General features: G+C 48.3%; 2 protein-coding genes across 2 annotated transcripts in view; both read left to right on the forward strand.

Moving 5' to 3' along the window:
• Window positions 1-11,357, forward strand: part of ASAP1 (ArfGAP with SH3 domain, ankyrin repeat and PH domain 1) — a 370,853-nt gene extending 359,496 nt beyond the window's left edge. The window contains exon 30 of the mRNA XM_089898507.1: window positions 7,332-11,357. Within this exon, the coding sequence (XP_089754633.1) occupies window positions 7,332-7,358 (27 nt within the window). The 3' untranslated portion in view covers window positions 7,359-11,357. The remainder of the gene's footprint in view (window positions 1-7,331) is intronic.
• Window positions 11,358-17,898: 6,541 nt separating this feature from the next.
• CYRIB (CYFIP related Rac1 interactor B) overlaps window positions 17,899-18,004 on the forward strand; it is a 154,122-nt gene continuing 154,016 nt past the window's right edge. Inside the window, exon 1 of the mRNA XM_089898520.1 lies at window positions 17,899-18,001. Coding sequence (XP_089754646.1) covers window positions 17,914-18,001 — 88 coding nt within the window. The 5' untranslated portion in view covers window positions 17,899-17,913. The remainder of the gene's footprint in view (window positions 18,002-18,004) is intronic.

The following is an 18,004-nucleotide window of genomic DNA, read 5'->3' on the forward strand; positions in this document are numbered from 1 at the left end:
ATTTTAGAACATTTTCCTCACCCCCGAATGAAACCTTATACCCTTTAGCAATCACTCCCATTTTCCTGCAACCCCTGACAACCACTAATTTATTTCCTGTCTCTACAGAGATTTGTCTCTTTTGGAAATTTCGTATAAATGGAATCCTAGATGGTCCTCTGTGCCTGGCGGCTTCTACTCAGCATAACGTTTTCAAGGTTTATCCATGTTGCAGCATGTATCAGTATTTCTTTTTATTGCCAAGTAATGTTCCACTGTATGGATATCCTTCATTTTGTTTATCCACTGCTGAGCAGTTGGGTTGTTCCCACTATTTTGACTGTTATGAATAAGGCTGCTATGAACGTTCGTGTGTACGTTTTTGCGGGGACGGATGTTTTCGTTTCTCTTGTGCGTATACCTAGAAGTTGAATTGCTGGGTCAGAGGGTGACTCTGTGTGACCGCCTGAGGAACTGCCAGACTATTTTCCAAAGTAGCTGGACCATTTTGCATTCCCACCAGCAGGGGACGAGGGCTCCAGTTGCTCCACACCCTTGACAACACTTGTTATGATCTCTCTTTTTTATTACGGCCAGCCAAGTGGGTGTGGAGTGGTATCTCGCTGTGGTCTTCATTTGCGTCTTACATTACGTCTTACATTGCGTCTTACATTGCGTCTTCATTTGCGTTTCCTTGATGACGTGATGAATGGCCATTTAGAACCTTTGCCTATGTGTCTTTTTGTTACTGAGTTGTAGGAATTCTTGATATATTCTAGATAAAGTCTCTTATCAGATGTGAGATTTGCAAAAATTTTCTCTCATTCTGTGTGTTATCTTTCCCTTCTACCCTTTTGAACATGGATCTTGTCCTCAAGAAGATGGAACGTTCAGGAATCACAAACTCCAAAGCCTTCAAAAGCCAGGCAAATCACCTAAATATTTGAGATGAACTTGGGTTCTTCTCCAGTAATACAACTGTTCAGGCTAAATTAAGCATCTCTGGGGCCTCTGCAAGCATAGATGTGGGCAGTGGATTCTCTGGCCCTGGGTTTGATGCTGCATGCCCCCCGCCCCATAGCTGAGTGAATGTGGGCAAGTTAGCTGGCCCCTCTGAACCCTAAATTTTCTTTTTTTAAAAAGTAAATTTATTTATTTTTGGCTGCATTGGGTCTTCGTTGCTGCGTGCAGGCTTTCTCTAGCTGTGGCGAGCGGGGGCTACTCTTCCTGTGGTGCGCGGGCTTCTCTTGTTGCGAAGCAGGGCTCTAGGCGTGCGGGCTTCAGTAGTTGTGGCACGTGGGCTCAGTAGTTGTGGCTCGCAGGCTCTAGAGCGCAGGCTCAGTAGTTGTGGCGTACGGGCTTAGTTGCTCTGCGGCATGTGGGATCTTCCAGGACCAGCACTCGAACCCGTGTCCCCTGCATTGGCAGGCGGATTCTTAACCACTGTGCCACCAGGGAAGTCCCCTAAATTTTCTTGTCCATGAAATGTGGGTACTACTGCTGCCCTCACAAATGGAGATGGACAGAGAACAACTTGGAACATTTTGGAGCAGGCCCCCCTGTATAATGGTTAACTCTGTGCACACTTTACTTTGATAAATTTTTTTACTATAATGTAAGACCTACATCTGGTCTGGCGTCTGTTAGGGCTCTGTCGGGGGTAATCCCCTCTCCCACCCTGCTCTTTAGGCCAAAGAGCCCCGCCGGGCTGCCTCCACCCTCCATCCCCTGAGCCTTCCTGATTGCTCAAAGCTGCCTTTAGATGCCTGAACCTGCATCTAAAGGCAGTGCAGTGGGGAGGGCGAAAGGGCTAAATATTACTACTTTTGCTTTTATTGTTATTAAATCGGAGACCAACAAATGTTTCTCAGCTTCTGGGGCCAGTAAGAACTTTACCAATAATTGAAACCAAAAGAAAGTGTGGTTTCGCTCTCCTTTCAAGAGGAAGTAGCCTTTTGACCCCATCAGGGGTTTCTCAGTCTCCCCCGCAGTAGCCACCACCCCAGCCCCTGTAGCAGAGCCCAGCTGGGCATTTGTGCCCCTGGAGCCCGGGGCCTGGCTGCTCTGACGAAGCCCGCAGCCCGCGAGGTCGGCCTGCAGAGGGGCTGAGGGCCAGGGGCAGGGTCTCAGATCCCCGGGGGAGCAGATCTGGTGGTTCCAAAGCCAGACTTCCTTTAACAGACAGGTATACTCAAGGATCACGGACACACCACCCAAGGTCGAGGTGTGAGTTTCAAAACAGAAATGAAACTCTAGAAGAGCCTCATCTCTGCCCCTCTGGCTCTTAACAGTAAAGTCACTCCCTTCCATGAGTCAGGCTGGGAAGTGCTGATTTCACGGTAACGCATCACCTCTGCTTAGAGAACCCTCCCTGCCAGGCAGGATTCTTGCGGCTCCGACACACCCAGCTCCCCGCGCCCTGCGCCCGGGGTGCCCGTGGGGTCAGGACGTCCTTGGGGAGCCAAGCCCAGAGCAGGAACCCGCTGCTCCCCTTCCTGAGGCAAACCCGCCCATTAAGCTCCATCTGTCTCTGCGTCCGTCTGTCTTTCTCTCTACTTAAGCTGTGGGCCTCAGACTTGAGTGTTAAAAATGCAAACCCCGCACCCTGACCTCCCTGATTCTGAGTCAGCGGGTCAGGCAGAGCAGGTGGGACCCGGGGTTTTGTGCGTGTAGCAGATACGCCTGGGCGCTCTGATGTGGGTCGTCACGGACTGTCCTTTGAAAAATAACATTCACATGGTTCAACATTTTTTTTTTTTTTAAACCAAAGCAATGTGTGGATCTTGAAGCGAAAAGAAGCACTTTGTTGGGTGCTGGCCTGGCCCCTCCAGCATCATCCTGTCTCACCATCCTCAGCCCCTTCCAACCCTGGCCGGGGCCCTGCTCCATCACAAGCACCCGTGGTCTCCTCCAGCCTATTCTAGGGCTCAGGCCACCGACCAGACATAAAGCTGCTAATAGGTACCGTCTCTGCCTGCCTTTCACGCTCCCTGCAGCCAAGAGCCCATAGGGGGGTCCTCAAACAACAACTTTAAGTAAGGGGGCCACTAAAACCCCGACCCCAATCCACCAAAGTTATCCTGAGAGAAGAAAGACGTCAGAATTATAGGAAGTGATGTCTTTCCTCTGGCCTGGTAGAGGGTATTCAAACACAGCTCGTCTGTCTGCTGTCGAAATGGAGTCCAGTTGGACTATCACAAATAAAACCCTGCTTGTGGGGCTTCCCTGGTGGCACAGTGGTTGACAATCCGCCTGCCAATGCAGGAGACATGGGTTCGAGCCCTGGTCCGGGAAGATTCCACATGCCAGAGCAACTAAGCCCGTGCGCCACAACTACTGAGCCTGCGCTCTAGAGCCCACGAGCCACAACTACTGAAGCCCACACACCTAGAGCCCGTGCTCCGCAACAAGAGAAGCCACTGCAATGAGAAGCCCGCGCACCGCAACGAAGAGTGGCCCCCGCTCGCTGCAACTAGAGGAAGCCTGCGTGCAGCAACGAAGACCCAACGCAGCCAAAAAAAACACCCTGCTTGTGCCTGCATCCAATTAGGAGGGGAGAAGGAGTGCAGAGGGGCAGCTCTGCAGGGTAGCAGGGGCAGGAGAAGAACTGGAACCCGCCCACTGGGGTCACCACCCCCAGGGCTGCTGAATTGAGGAGGGGGAGCATGTCCTTGCCTGGCTCCAGCCAACAGAAAAAGCTCGGGCGAGCCTCTTCCCCTCTACGCTTTAGTTTCATCGCCCGGAAGATAGGGATTGCATAGGTTGGCCTATGGTTATGCCATCACATCTCCTTTTTCTGATTTTGACCCTCTCACCACCTTTAGAATGAATTGTGATATAGGACCAACTCAGACAATCCAGGAGCGTCTCCCCATCTCAAAATCCTTAATCACACCCACAAAGTCCCTTTTGCCATGGAAGGTAATATATTCACAAGTCCCAGGGGTAAGGACATGGCCGGGGCAGCGGGGGCGGGCTGCTTCATTCTGCCTATCACAAAGAGCTCAAACAAGTCTCCCAAAGTCACAGCGCTGGAGAGTAGAGAGTCTGGGTTAGGTGACACCCAGGTGGCTTTTGCTTCCTTTAAACCTCTGTGACTCCATGCTGATGATCCGTGAGCCCCACCCTGTTCTCAACGGAGTGGCAGAAGCAGCAGCAGGGCCCATCTTCCTAGACTCACACTCCATCCTCCTCCGAGAGCCCCCTGTCTTTCAGCAAGCATCTCCCGTGCACCTACTATGTGCCAGACCCCAGGGACACAGGATAATCAACACCACACACGCCTGTGTGGACACTCAGAGTCAAGTCAGCAAAACATATGTCCTCGGTACTTCAATAAAGCAGCTTCCAAGATGGGGGCAGTCTAAATTATAACAATCCTTTTGGGAATACATAAGAGGTCTCCCAAAATATTAATACACTGGCCAAAATTCCAACTCTTGAGAATTTTTCCTAAGAAAAATAAAAGATTTATACTATGCTGTTATTTTAAAAATTCACATGGCTGATTAATTATGGTACATCCACCCAATAAAATAATATGTAGCCACAAAAAACATGCAAACATACTTAATATATGGTGTTTCAGGGTACAATCTAACAACCACCAACAGGGGACTGATTTACAAAGGTAAAGTGCTTCCTGACAATGGAATGCTAATGGCTGTCAAAAAGAAGAAATTGGAAATTCTCCACATGTCAAAAGAGAAAGATCTCCATTACATGCATGGTTTATACGTGGAAAAAGTCTGGAAGGATTTGAGTACCATAGTTCTGAGGTCAGAACTATACTTGGCACTTTCTTATATTGTGATATATATATTTTTAATCTATTGTTATATATAGTAAGCTGGGGTGACAAATTGTAGCATAACCTCTTTGGAAAGTGGGTAGTAATATTTAATAAATTCGAAGTTACGCATATCTACCTACTACTCAGCTACTCCACCCCAGGTACAAAGAGATTCTTTCCTACATGTGCACAAGGGGACATGGAAAAGAAGATCCGTGCAAAAACACTGTTTAAAAGAGCAAAATATTGGAATAATGCAGATGTCGTCCCCAGAAAAATGAACAAAGCAACCGTGTTAAGTTTATCCAGCAGAATACTACCCGATGTTGATTAATTCTTGGAATGAATTAGCCAAATTTTTCAGGTATGTACTAGGTACAGTTCTTATACCTAAAAAATGATCCCGGCTCTCATGGGGCTCCCACTTAACTGGGGAAAGGTAGGGAAGAGAAAGTGGGAGAGACACAAAGACTCCACAGTTTTTCACGTGGTAGTAACGAGTGCTGTGAATCACGGAATGAGTAGACATGGGCTACGTGTAGCAACATGAATAAACAGTGTGGAGTAGAAAAGAAAGTTGCCGGAAGTGTTCATACGAAATGAAACCATTTATATGAAGTTAAAAAAAATCTACAAAATTCTACGTGTTGCTTATGGATATATGGGGATGATTAACCCCAAACAGGGTAGTGGTTGTCTCAGGGAGGGGGCAGCGGGGGAGCCACAGGCATGGATGCTGGCATAGGGCTTCCGCTCCCCCATCGCCCCCTCCCAAAGAACAGGAAAGAAGCAAAGAAGGAAGGGGAAGATCTGATGCAAACATGGCAAAATGTCAAGACACGACCGAGTACGTGGAGAAGGTGGACCTGGAAGGAAGGTTGTGATGTTCACGGTTGGGACCTGGGGGCGAGGAAAGGGCTTTCCGAAGAGAAGAGCCTTGAGAACAGACAGGTGCTCTTTCTATCATGGAGCTGAAACTCTTTCATAACTTTAAAGAAATGAAAAACCAAGTTGCTTTTCTTTCCTGGGCCTGAGCTGTAGTCAGGATGGCATCCTCCCTGCCCTTGTCCACACCATGCTCAACCTCATCTTGGGTCTGTTTATTCATTTTTGCCTCTTGTGGTCCCTCCCGCTCTGGCCTTTTCAGCCAGCAGTTGGTGAGAAAGTACACAGGATTCTCCCATAAAGCACAGCTGTCTGACCTCGCGTGCAAATACCAGCAGCCCTGGGGCTGGGGAATGTCTTCTGTGTTCTGAGTTCTTCCAGGAAACACTTACAGAGCACCCGCTGGGTGCTGGGCCCTGCTCTGTGCTCAGGATACCACAGGGAAAAGGATAGACAAGATCCCCATTTTCCTGAAGCTTCCATTCAGTGGGAGGAAGCAGAAAATAAATAAGTGGAATAACTAATACCTGATAATAAGTGTCCTGGAGAATATGAAACAAGATAATCTGATAGTGACGGGTGTCGCTTGGTAATCCCAGGGTAGTTTAGAACCTTCTCTTTTTCCCGCAACAAGGTTTAAAATGAACTTTTGTCAATCCAAAAAACAAAAAGGTTTTAGGTTTACGATTCTATTTCACTGAAAGAAGAGGGAATTCAGGTTAAAACAGTGTCATTTCCCCAACTGTTAATTTTGGAAAGAATCATTTTACTCTTTCTTGTCCTCCCGAAATATCTACAGTGTGCCAAGAACGTGACTTTTCGGAGCTGTAGTTCTCTGATGATAATATCTGTTCTATCCCTGTTCTTGCCACAAACAGTTAGCAACAACTATTGCAGGAAAAAAAAAAACAACAGTTCCTCCTGGTGCCCATCAGGTGGCGTATCCAAAGATTCACTTTTTTAAACTGTAAAACGAAAAATATCAAGGGAGACTATGATGATTATATCTGTACTCTTTTATTTTTTAATTAATTTTTTAAATTGACCTGTAGTTGATTTACAATGTTGTGCTAGTTTCAGGTGTGCAGCAAAGTGATTCAGTCAGTTATACACACACACACGCACACACACACACACACATATATGTTCTTTTTCAGGTTCTTTTCCATTATAGGTTATTACAAGATATTGAATATAATTCCCTGTGCTATATAGTAGGACCTTGTTGTTTATCTGTTTTATATATATTAGTGTATATCTGTTAATCCCAAACTCCTAATTTATCCCTCTCCCCTTTTTCCCCTTCAGTAGCCATAAGTTTGTTTTCTAAGTCTGTGAGACTCTTTCTGTTTTGTAAATAAGTTCATTTGTACCATGTTTTAGATTCCACATATGTGATATCATATGGTATTTGTCTTTCTCTGTGTGACTTCACTCAGTATGATCATCTCTAGATCCATCCATGTTGCTGCAAATGGCATTATTTCATTCTTTTTTATGGCTGAGTAATATTCCATTGTATATGCGTACCACATCTTCTTTATCCGTTCATCCGTTGATGGACATTTAGGTTGCTTCCATGTCTTGGCTATTATAAATTCACTCTTTTAAACGCTTTTTTTTTTTCCTTTTAAGGATAAATGGCACAGGAAAAATCATTTGTTCTTCTTTGCAGAGAAGTTCCGTGAACACGATCCTGTGAGGACCATTGTGTTTGGAGTTGCGGTGCAGACGATGGAAGGTCGGAGCCTCCTGACTGTCAGGTCCTTGGGCAGCCCTAGCGCGAGGCAGAAACGCATCGTCATAGGATTTCAGGGTAGAACAGAGTATACTTCCAACAGGGACGTTCAGGGCATACTCGTGGAGCTGGTGACAGTGGGGCCGGGCTTTGAAGGATAAAAAGGATTCCCAAGTGAGGCACAGAGGCTGGAGGCACAACCCTCTTTATCTTTTCTCAGGAATCACTGTCCTTACTGCCTATTGTCCTGTGTCTGAAACAGTATTTTTTCCTTTTTTTTTCAGTTAAGGATGGAGAATAATTCCAGTCCTGTTACCCTACCTCAGCTAGAAGTCATCCCAACCTGTTTTTATGGGTAAAACCTCTTCCTATGGGTGATCCCTACGATTCATATTAATGGGGTTACCCAGTGACTTGGTTCCTAGGTATCCAAGGGTTCATTTGAGTTCTAGAGTGGGTTCTTGTAACAGAGCTGAGCACGGGCATGGGGTCCGGAGACCAGGTTCAAGTCCAGCGTCTGGTATAAATAGATGGCATTGGGCACATCACTTTGACTCTCAGGCTGCCATTTCCTTTTCTGTCAGATGACAGTAGCAGTACCTGCTCACCTTGAGGGACAGGATTTGAGGGTTAAGAGAGTGGGTGGAAAATCCCTCTGTAAACTCAAAAGCCCCACGTATTGCAAGGTCTGTTTATTAGCCAATTTTACAGCCACCCTTCTATCATCCAACAAAGCTGGTGCTCAAGGAACCGTTTGATGGTGGCTTAATCAACTTATAAACGGGCACGAAAAGCAATGACAATATATTGAAAAAATGTGTGTCAAAGACAAATGTAAATGGAACGAATGCGTGTGGCATTCACCTTTCGAGGATTATCTGTGCCGTTTGCCACCTCCCCATCTTCATTTGTGTATGTAACCACAACTATCGCTACAGATCATCTTTCTTAGAACGCTTCAGGGGCTTTTCCTTTTCATGAATGTGATTTTTACCAGCACTCTTCTCCCTCCAAATAGCGATAATGAAAAAGCAACAACCACTAACATTCTCAGTCAGCTCCTCGTGTGCCCTGTGCAGCAGTAAGCACCTGAGCTGTGTTAATCTCATTGAATCCTCACCGTGGCCCTGTGGGCTGGACCGTGATCATCCCCATTTTCCTGACGGGTAACCTGAGGCTTAGAGAATTTCAGGAGTGAGTGCCAGATCCTGTCTCTAACACCTTTCACTATTCAAGCAAATCAAGTCAGATGCTCAAAAGCCAGAATGCATCCAACTAGAACCCTCAATTAACTGTGTGCGCGTGCACACGTGTGCATTCTTTCCAGCCCAGTCAACTTCAAGAAGAAAGAGAGAAATGACTATATAAGATTATTTTGAGAATTCTTACCTTTTTCTTTAAGTACAGCTTGAGGGGTTATGCCAGAGTCAGTTGACACCAGGGGACTGTAACATTCGTTTCATTCATTCATTTTCTTTCATTCATTCGTATTCGTTCATTCAGCTCACTTATTTAGCCCTGACAGTTCCAGGCACTCTGCCACGTACACAGAAACATAAAAAATAATGACTTGAAGGCGTACTGAATTGTGGTTAAGAGAATGGATGCAGGCAGCCGTTTGCATACTGTGTGGCCTTGGGCCAGTCATTTAGATTCCTGGGCCTCAGATTCTTCATCTGAAAAATGGAGATGACAGTAGTGCCCACCGCTAAGTGAGATCACGGATGTCAAGCACTTAGTTGGGTGCATGGCATGTAGTAAACACTCTGTGAGTATTTCCTATGGACACCCAGCCGAGGCACAGCCAATGGACTGGAGCCACTGGGCTCCCAGCAGCACCCGCTAACGATCGTGATGGGGGTTTCTGTCTGGAGCAGCTCCAGGTGCCCAGCTCTCCTGCCCCCAGGGCCTGTCTCTGTGGCCGGCTCCGGGCTGGGTGCCCACGTCGGTAGGCGTGTTGCAGGCGCCCCCTCTGCCCCCACGCTGGGTCTGGGCATCTTGCTCAGCTTCCCCAGCCTTTGGCCTCCACTACTCTGGCCTTCACAGTTGATGTGCCCACTTCAGAGCTGGCAGCTGCCAGTGACCCTGCCCAGGTCCTCGGAAGCTGCCTGCCACAGTGAGCGTTGGGTGAAAGAAAGGGCAAGGCTTATTCTAGACCCCCGTGTTCCTCAAACTTGAGTGTGCCTGAGAACCACTTGGCAACGGCCATGAAAATGCAGGTTCATGGGCCCACCCAGACCTACTGAGCAAGACAATGTGGGGGGGGGACAAAGCCTGGGAATCTGTATTTTTAACAAGTACCCCCCCAAGGGATCGTGATGCAGGTGGCTCTGAGACCATGCTTTTGGAAAACTTAGTTTTCTCATCTGCAAAATGGGAACACTAATAAAACTCCAAATTACAAGCATAAAGTACAATTATTTTCATAACCAAAAATTGTTAAAGAACACGGGATTGGGAGTCTGGAGAGCTGGGCTGACACCTAACTATGTCTCTAACTCGTTGTGTGACCTTCTGCAAGTCACTCAACTTTTCTGTGACTCAGTTTCCTTGTGTGCAAAGGGAAGGGAAGAGTACTACCTTATCTTCATCACGGGGCTGTTAAGGGACATCCCAGGAGACCATGGCTATGGAGATTCTTTGAAATGTAAGAAGTGCTGAGCTTCTAAAACCCAGGCCCATGGAAAATGAAACCAGAGCAGGAAAGCATGAGGGCTGGCCCAGAGGCAGCCAGGGTCTCAGGGAGAGCTGAAGGGGGGGACCCAGGGGACACCCCTGGGGAGGCGGGGAATGTCCTGTGCGTGGGTGAAAAGAGGCCAGCATGAGGGAGGCAGCTCTCCAGGTGAGGCAGTGAGAGTAGGCAGACCAGTATAGACACACTGAGACTACAGCCCTTAATGGGATGAAAAGAAAGCCTTTATCCACATGGAGCCATCGCAAAAAGTGTCACTGGAACTCAAACAGAAAACCCAAGTTACAGAGGGATATGTACTAGGAGACCTTTTATGTAAGTTTGAAAACGTGTAAACAATATTTCATGCATATTTTATAGATGCATACATATGTTTACGTAGTAAAAGTGTAAATATATTTAACAAGCATGTGTATGTCACTCTTAACGTGCCAAACTCTATCCTAGGTGTTTTGTAAACAATAGTTCGTTTAACCCTCCAGACAACATGTAAAGGTGATACTATTCATATCTTCAGTTTACAGATGAGGACCATTTGGCCCCAGAGAGGGTGATTAATGGGTCAAAGTCACACAGCTAGAAGGTGGCAGAACCAATATTCCCCACCCAGTTGTTCTGGCTCCAGAATCCTCATTCACAATATGGTTCTGGCTCCTGGTAAGAAAGGTAAAGACTAAAGTTAGGACATAAGTTACCCCTGGAGCAGGAAGGAGAGGAACAGGGGACGGAATAGAGGGAGCTCCAGTTCTATCTGTTATGTTTTTCGGGGTTTTTTCAGAGAATCTGAGCAAATATGAATGTATTTGTTTCCCACGGCTGACATAACAAAGTACCATAGACTGGGTGGCTTAAACAACAGAAATTTATTTTCTCACAGTTCTAGAGTCTGGAAGTCCAAGGTCAAGGTGTTGGCAGGGTTGATTCCGTCTGAGGTCTCTCTCCTTGGCTTGTAGATGGCTGCCTTCCCTCTGTACATGTCTATGTCCTAATCTTCACTTCTTATAAGGACGCCAGTCATTGTGGATTAGGGCCCACCCTAATGGCCTCATTTTAACTGTAGGACCTCTTTAAAGGCCCTATTGCCTCATACAGTCACATTCTGAGGTCCTGGGGGTTAGGACTTCAACACAGGAATTTGGGGGGCAACACAGTCAGCCCATAACAATGGCCAGATGATAAGATATGACAGAGCTAATAATGGTGGGTACATGGTTGTTTGTTATGTTAATCTCTACACCGCTTTGTATGCATGAAATATTTCTTAATAAAATAAAATCAGTGTGTTTGATAACAGTACCGTGTTCACAGTAATGATGAAAACACAGTGGCTGGGAAGGCACAGGAATCCAAGAGGAATAAAAGGGCCACCTGTAGCCTGTCTGCCATCCGGGTCAGGCTCCTCAGCCCTGGCTGCACATTAAAAGCACCTGAAGAGCTCTGAGAACATGCTGAAGTCTGAGCACACCCAAGATCAATTAAATTGGAATCTTGGGCTGGGCTCAGGTATTGGAGGGTAAACAGCTTCCCCAGGTGATTCTAATATGCACCAGGGCCGAGATCCGTGGCTCTCAAATATGAGTGAATCTGGCATCACCTGGAGGGCTTGTCAAACCCCAGGATGCTGGGCCCCACCCCCAGGTCTCTGAGTGGGTAGCTGGGATGGGGTGGAGACTCTTTTCCTTATCGGTTCCCAGATGATGCTGGTACTATGCTTCAAGGACCCTGCTTTGCGAACACTGCTCTGAGAGGTTGCCCACTGCAAACAGATGCCTGGTTTTTGATGAGCACAAGGTGTTGTAAAGATTGGAACGTGAATGTCTAAGGATGGAGGATGTGCTCCCCTTCACTACAGTCCCCACCATTCCCTATTGCTCAGATGGGCAGGTGTCAGTGGCTGGGCCTGTCAGGTAAGGTATCAGTATCTCTCCCCCATTCGCCCATCCATTCTTTATTCAGCGCACCTATATTTAGCAGTCATAATGTTTCGGGTACCATTCTAAGGGCTGGGACCTCAGTGCTGAACAAGACATGGCGTCTGTCCTGGAGGAAATGGCACTGAAGGAGTGCTTTGCTCTCTCACACGTTCCTTCCCTTCTGTGTGGGTTTCAGGCCAGCAGTGGCCTCCCAGTTTATTGTTTAAACCTGTGTGGGATGAACTACCTCAGCAGAAGTGAATAAAGAAGCGAATTAAACATGTGCATACAGTGTGATTGCAACTGTTTTAAAATGAATTTTAACAAGACTGAGAGATAAAACATCAAAATGTTAAGAAAGAACGGCTGACCCTGGACAGGACATTATGGATGAGTTTTGCTTGCTTTCTTATACTTTTCTCTCTTGATTTTTCTTTTCTTTTTTTTTTTTTTTGCGGTAAGCGGGCCTCTGGCTGTTGTGGCCTCTCCCGCTATGGAGCAGAGGCTCCGGATGCGCAGGCTCAGCGGCCACGGCTCACGGGCCCAGCTGCTCCGCGGCATGTGGGATCTTCCCGGACCGGGGCACGAACCCGTGTCCCCTGCATCGGCAGGCGGACTCTCAACCACTAGCGCCACCAGGGAAGCCCTCTCTCGGTTTTTCTATAGTGAATATGTATTACTTCTTTTTTTAAAATTTTATTTATTTTTGGCTGCGTTGGGTCTTCGTTGCTGTGCACGGCTTTCTCTAGTTGTGGTGAGCGGGGTCTACGCTTTGTTGTGGTGCACGGGCTTCTCATGGCAGTGGCTTCTCTTGTTGCGGAGCACGGGCTCTAGGTGTGCGGGCTTCAGTAGTTGTGGCTCGCGGGCTTAGTTGCTCTGCGGCATGTGGGATCTTCCAGGACGAGGGATCGAACCCGTGTCCCCTGCATTAGCAGGCGGATTCTTAACCACTGTGCCACCAGGGAAGTCCCATGTATTACTTTCATAATTAAAAAAATAACTCATATAAACACCCTCTTGCCCCGGGTGTGTATGCACGTGTGTGTACATGCTCACACCTATACTTGCGGACCAGGGTAGAGAGACGTTTTATGCTCCGAGAAATGACTCATTTAGAAAGAGGTTTTATATCAGTGTGATCGTAGGGGAGACATTTCTGTGCCTTCTCACGTAGGGCCATTTGATTTCCCATGGAACATGTCACTGATACAAGATCACACCTCCACGTAATTGAGTTTTTCTGCACAGTGAAAGTTGACCCATTTACACAGCAATTCCCCCGTAAGTAACTGTTTAACAGCACTGGCTCTAAAATCACTCCCAGCTTTTCTCCAGGATTTAGGCTCTTCGGAGAGTGTGAAGGGCTAGTTTCCCCTCCCACCACCATCACTACATGATCCCAGGGAGTTGGCAGTGTTTTCACTTTGCTCTCTTGCGTTTAGTGATGATTGTCACTTTGCAAGGGACCAGTGACAAGCCGTGCGTGTCCATCGATTCCCGGGAGGGGCGGAGAGCGAGCTGAGCCGGCTGCGCCTGCGTCAGTCACATCACCGCCGCCTGCCACGTGCTGTGCTTGGGCACGTGTGAAATCCCTCTTGCAGGTGTGCTTGGGCACGTGTGAAATCCCTCTTGCAGGTGTGCTTTGGTTTGTGCAGTTCCAAGGCTCTAAAGTCTAGGCAGTGCTTTCTAAAGTTCCCCCAAGAACTCTGGTTCCTTTTCTCCGTGGCCCCGTGCTCCGGAAGACACTGTATATCATATAGTAAGAGCCACAGCAACGGCCATATACTAAGTATCTTCCAGGTGAAATTCTACCTGTGCTCCACACTCTGCCCCCGCAATGACCCCATGGCGTCGGTGTCATCGTCACCCCATTTTATGTGACAGGGAAACACAAGAGGCTGAATACTTTCCCCAAGGTCCTGAGGCTGATGAGAACTAAAGTCAGGATTTGAATTCGGGTCTGTCTTGACCCTGACTTTCCCACTATGCCACTCTCTTTTCTCAGAAACACAAATTAAGGTACAATAATAATAAAAATATTAATACCCAAACTGCATTATTTCATGCTAATTGCTTTTACTTTCAGTTGTTAAAGGATCCCTTATATAAACTGGCTGCTCGCAAGGAGTCCCAGCGCCTGGTTGCCCAGATTCTGACATTTTGGCTCATTTGTGCAGCTCTATTGTGGCTATGTTGAAATACCAAAAATATACTAAAGGTCCTGCTCACTAGCTTCCCCCACCCCTGGCCAAATTTTCCTTCCATCCTTTTTTTTTTGTTTTTTTTTAAATCCGGGTAAAATTCTCATAACCTATAGTTAACTGTTTAAATTTTTATTTTATTTTTTAATTGAGATACAGTTGATGTACAATATATAGTTAACCATTTTAAAGTGAACAGTTCAGTGGTATTTAGTACATTCACTGTGTTGCACAACTACCACCTTGATTTAGTTTCAGAATACGTTCATCACCCTTAAAGGAAACCCCTAAGCGGTTACCCCCATTCTCTTCTCCTCCCAGCCCCTGGAAACCATCATTCACTAACCCTGGTTCTGCATGGCAGGTTAGGATCCCTGTCCCAGCCTAAAGGTGAGCTCTCTCTCCACCTCTCTGAGTGGGCTTCTCCAGCCGGAAGGGGCTGCCTGAGCCACCTGCAAGCCCCCTTCCAGGAAGGCAGCCCCTAGAAATTTCAGGCTTTGTCTCCTCTCTTAAGTCTGTTGGTTCTGAATGGCTGGAGGTGAAGGGACCCAGGTACATAGAGCGTCACTGAGTTTGCTTTTACCCCAATGGAAAATGGAATCTGCTTAATTGCAAAATACTAACCAGCAGGACAAAAACGGAGTCCCTGTGTCTCCTGACTTCTACCTTCTGTTACCATGTACACGTAATAGCATTCACTCTTGGGGAAAACGCAAATGCTCAGCAGGGAAACACATAGTTTTGAGGAGCTTTTGCATATGTGATGGAAAGAGCTAGCTACTTTGCTTGAAAGATGGGTGGGCTGCCTGTGCCGTGGGAGGACAGGATTCTAAGACTGAAACTAAAATGTGCATATGCTATGTTACAGTGTATAGAGCATTCAAAATTCATTATCTCATGGTGCCTTCTCAACGACAGAATGAATGTTATTATTCCCATTTTACAGACAAGCAAATTAAAGGAGTCAGAAGTTAAATGACATGCCCAGGTTGCACAACTGGAAATGGTAGGCCGGCCTTCCCGACTCCAAAATCAGCTGTTTTCAGGATGCTGGATGGTACGAACTGCATGTTTGTGTCCCGCCAAGATTCCTGTGTTGAAACCTAATCCCTCATGTGATGGAATTGGGAGGTGGGACCTTTGGGAAGTAATTAGGTCATGAGAGCAGAGCCTTCATAAATGGGATTAGTGTCCTTATAAAAGAGACCCCCAGAGAGCTCCTTCCCCTCTTCTGTCATGTGAGGACACAGTGACGAGGGCCGTCTATGAACCAGGAAGCGGGCCCTCACTAGACGGCAAATCTGCTAGCGCCTTCATCTTGAACTTCCCAGCCTCTAAAACCATAAGAAGGAAATGTTTGTTGTTTAAGCCACCCAGTCTGTGATATTTGGTTACAAGAGCCCAAACAGGCTGAGACATAGATTTCTACCTGCTGTTGTCAGGGCTGATACCCCAGGGAAACAGAGCAGGTCACTGCAGTGGTGAATTGCCGGAGCTTTTCCCAGGCATTATCCCCAGGTTTCCATTTGCTTGAGTCTGTCAGATCTATCAGGACCTGACTGAATGAGGCAAGGTCAAAGGCCAGAGTCATCCCCTTAGCCTCCCTGTATGCAGTGAGCGGAGACACACGCCTATGAGTTGGACCTCTCCTCTCCGGCATCTCTGAATTCAGCGGAGTGCAGGGGAAGTGTGATGCAGCCCCTGCCCATGCCCTCACCTACCCTTCCCTGCTTCCTGACTCCCCACATTTACACTCTAGGTTACAATCACGCCAAGCTGTTTGCAGTTCCCACGCAGGCCAGAAAGTTCCTGCCCCCATGCCTTTAACAATCACTGTGATGATAACTACAATGGTGATAGCTCTCTTCTGGGTCCTGTTAATGTGCTAGGTTCTACACATATGCTATTGCATTTAACTGCCCCCCACACCACCACCTAATGAAGTAGTTATGGTCAATCCCATTTCACAGATGAGCGAGCTGAGGCTCAGCGTGGCTAAGTGCCGGGCTTTGAGCCAGACAATCTGGGTGCACGCCCAGCTCCACCACTATCGAATGAGTCTGACCTTGCGCAAATTCCTCCGGACAGCTCCAGTATCTTGCAAAACACTGAGCCCGATGAACCTGCCCCCTGGGGCTGTTGTGAGAATTAAATTAGATGGGGACAGCGTTTGGCACCTGGTGAGTATTTCCGAAATGTTCAGAATTTTTCATCCCACTGTGTAGGCGGCCAAGAAAGAAACTAAGCTCAGCTGTGTCTGATTCCAAACCCTTTCTCTGCTTCTCGTCACATTCATAGTTCAAGACCCAGCTGTTCCACCCCTCCCCATGCCACCCTCCATCACTGCCAGGGAGGCATCTGTTCCCCTTTTGTAGGGGTGAGAGCGCCAGTGCTCAAGCAAGCTTCCAGGTGCTTCTAATGCCTCCCAGAACTTCTAGGAAGGGCTTTCTGATTTTCTCCTGTTGTTCTCTCTTTGGCTCCCTCCCTTCCAAGCTGGGTAAACACCCCTTCCCCCTGTCTCCTCTATACACTGTCATCTGTCCTACTTTCCTGCAGGTACGGATTCATGTGGGCCCCCATCTCCCTCCAGGGCTAGGAGCCTCTTGGAAGTCCTGTTGGAATTCTACCATCTCAGTGCCCCCAGCTCCTAGCACAGGGCTTTAGAAGGGGCTCGCTAAAGAAACAAACAGGTCATAATCAGGTAAGTCAGCACTCAATATTATTTGGTGACTGGTCACCACATCCCGTTTCCCGGCAACGCATCCAGGAGAGGTGGAGGGTGGAAAGACAATGGAAGCTTCTGAGGTGACTCTTGATGTCCTGCTGGAGGTCAGAGGAAATACTTTAAAGAACATTGTCTATATTCCTAAGAAATTTGGCTGAATTTCAAGACAGTGCTGGATGGCTTTGAGGGCTGGGGGAGCAAGGCAGAGGGAGGAAAGAAGCATTTCAATTTCCTAGGCATGTCTTGCTACATGGAGAGAAATGCACTCTTTGCCATTACAGACAAGGGGAAAGATGAGGTCTCTTACAATACCGGAAACGAGAGTTCTACTGAAGGGCATTTCGTCTGGGAATTTCAGTGCTGGAAGTCCTTGGAGAGCCTCGTAGGGTAGCACAGATACTCCCAACCCCCCCTCCCCGCCCCCGCGGTATCTTTCCTTCTGTAGCATTAGCACCACCAGACACATCGGATGCTTGTTTATTGCCTGTCACCCCCGCTCCCCACCCCCGCCCCCCACCCGCGGCAGGGATGTTGTTTGCATTCCCAGCTGCCTCTCGGGGACCTAGGACGGCCCTGGCACTTGGTAGGCCCTCAGCGAATATCTGTCGAGGGCCGAATGGATGTTTTGAACGCACAAGCTGTTCCACGCCTCCACCGTCAGGGGGGCGGGGCAGGGATCGGCATCCTTCCCCACGCACAGGTGAGGGGGAAACGGACCCAGGGCCGGGAACCCGGCCGCCCTGAAGGTCGGGGGCGCTGAGGGCCCGACGGGCTGTGCCCTCGGGCCATCCCCGCGCCTCGCAGAGCTGGAGTTCCCTCGTCTACGCCACCGGGAGGGCGCCGAGCCCCCCAGCGCGCCCCCGGGCGGCCGCTCGCCCGCCTGCCGCGACTTGCCCAAGGTCACCCGCGCCCCGGCCCCCGGGTTGTGGGGTGGGGGCCGGCGCGGGGCGGTCCCGGGGCGCCGCGCGCTCTGACGCCGGGCCCCGCGATGCGGCGGAGACTGGGCGCGGGGGGAGGCGGCTTCGGCGGGCGTCCTCCTTTTGTGAGAGCGCCGGCGGCGCGGCTGAGTCTCGAAGGTA

Source organism: Delphinapterus leucas, chromosome 17 (assembly GCF_059928025.1).
Source record: "Delphinapterus leucas isolate spDelLeu-1000000601 "Yukka" chromosome 17, BTC_Dleu_Yukka2, whole genome shotgun sequence".
NCBI classification, from domain to species: Eukaryota; Metazoa; Chordata; class Mammalia; order Artiodactyla; family Monodontidae; genus Delphinapterus; species Delphinapterus leucas.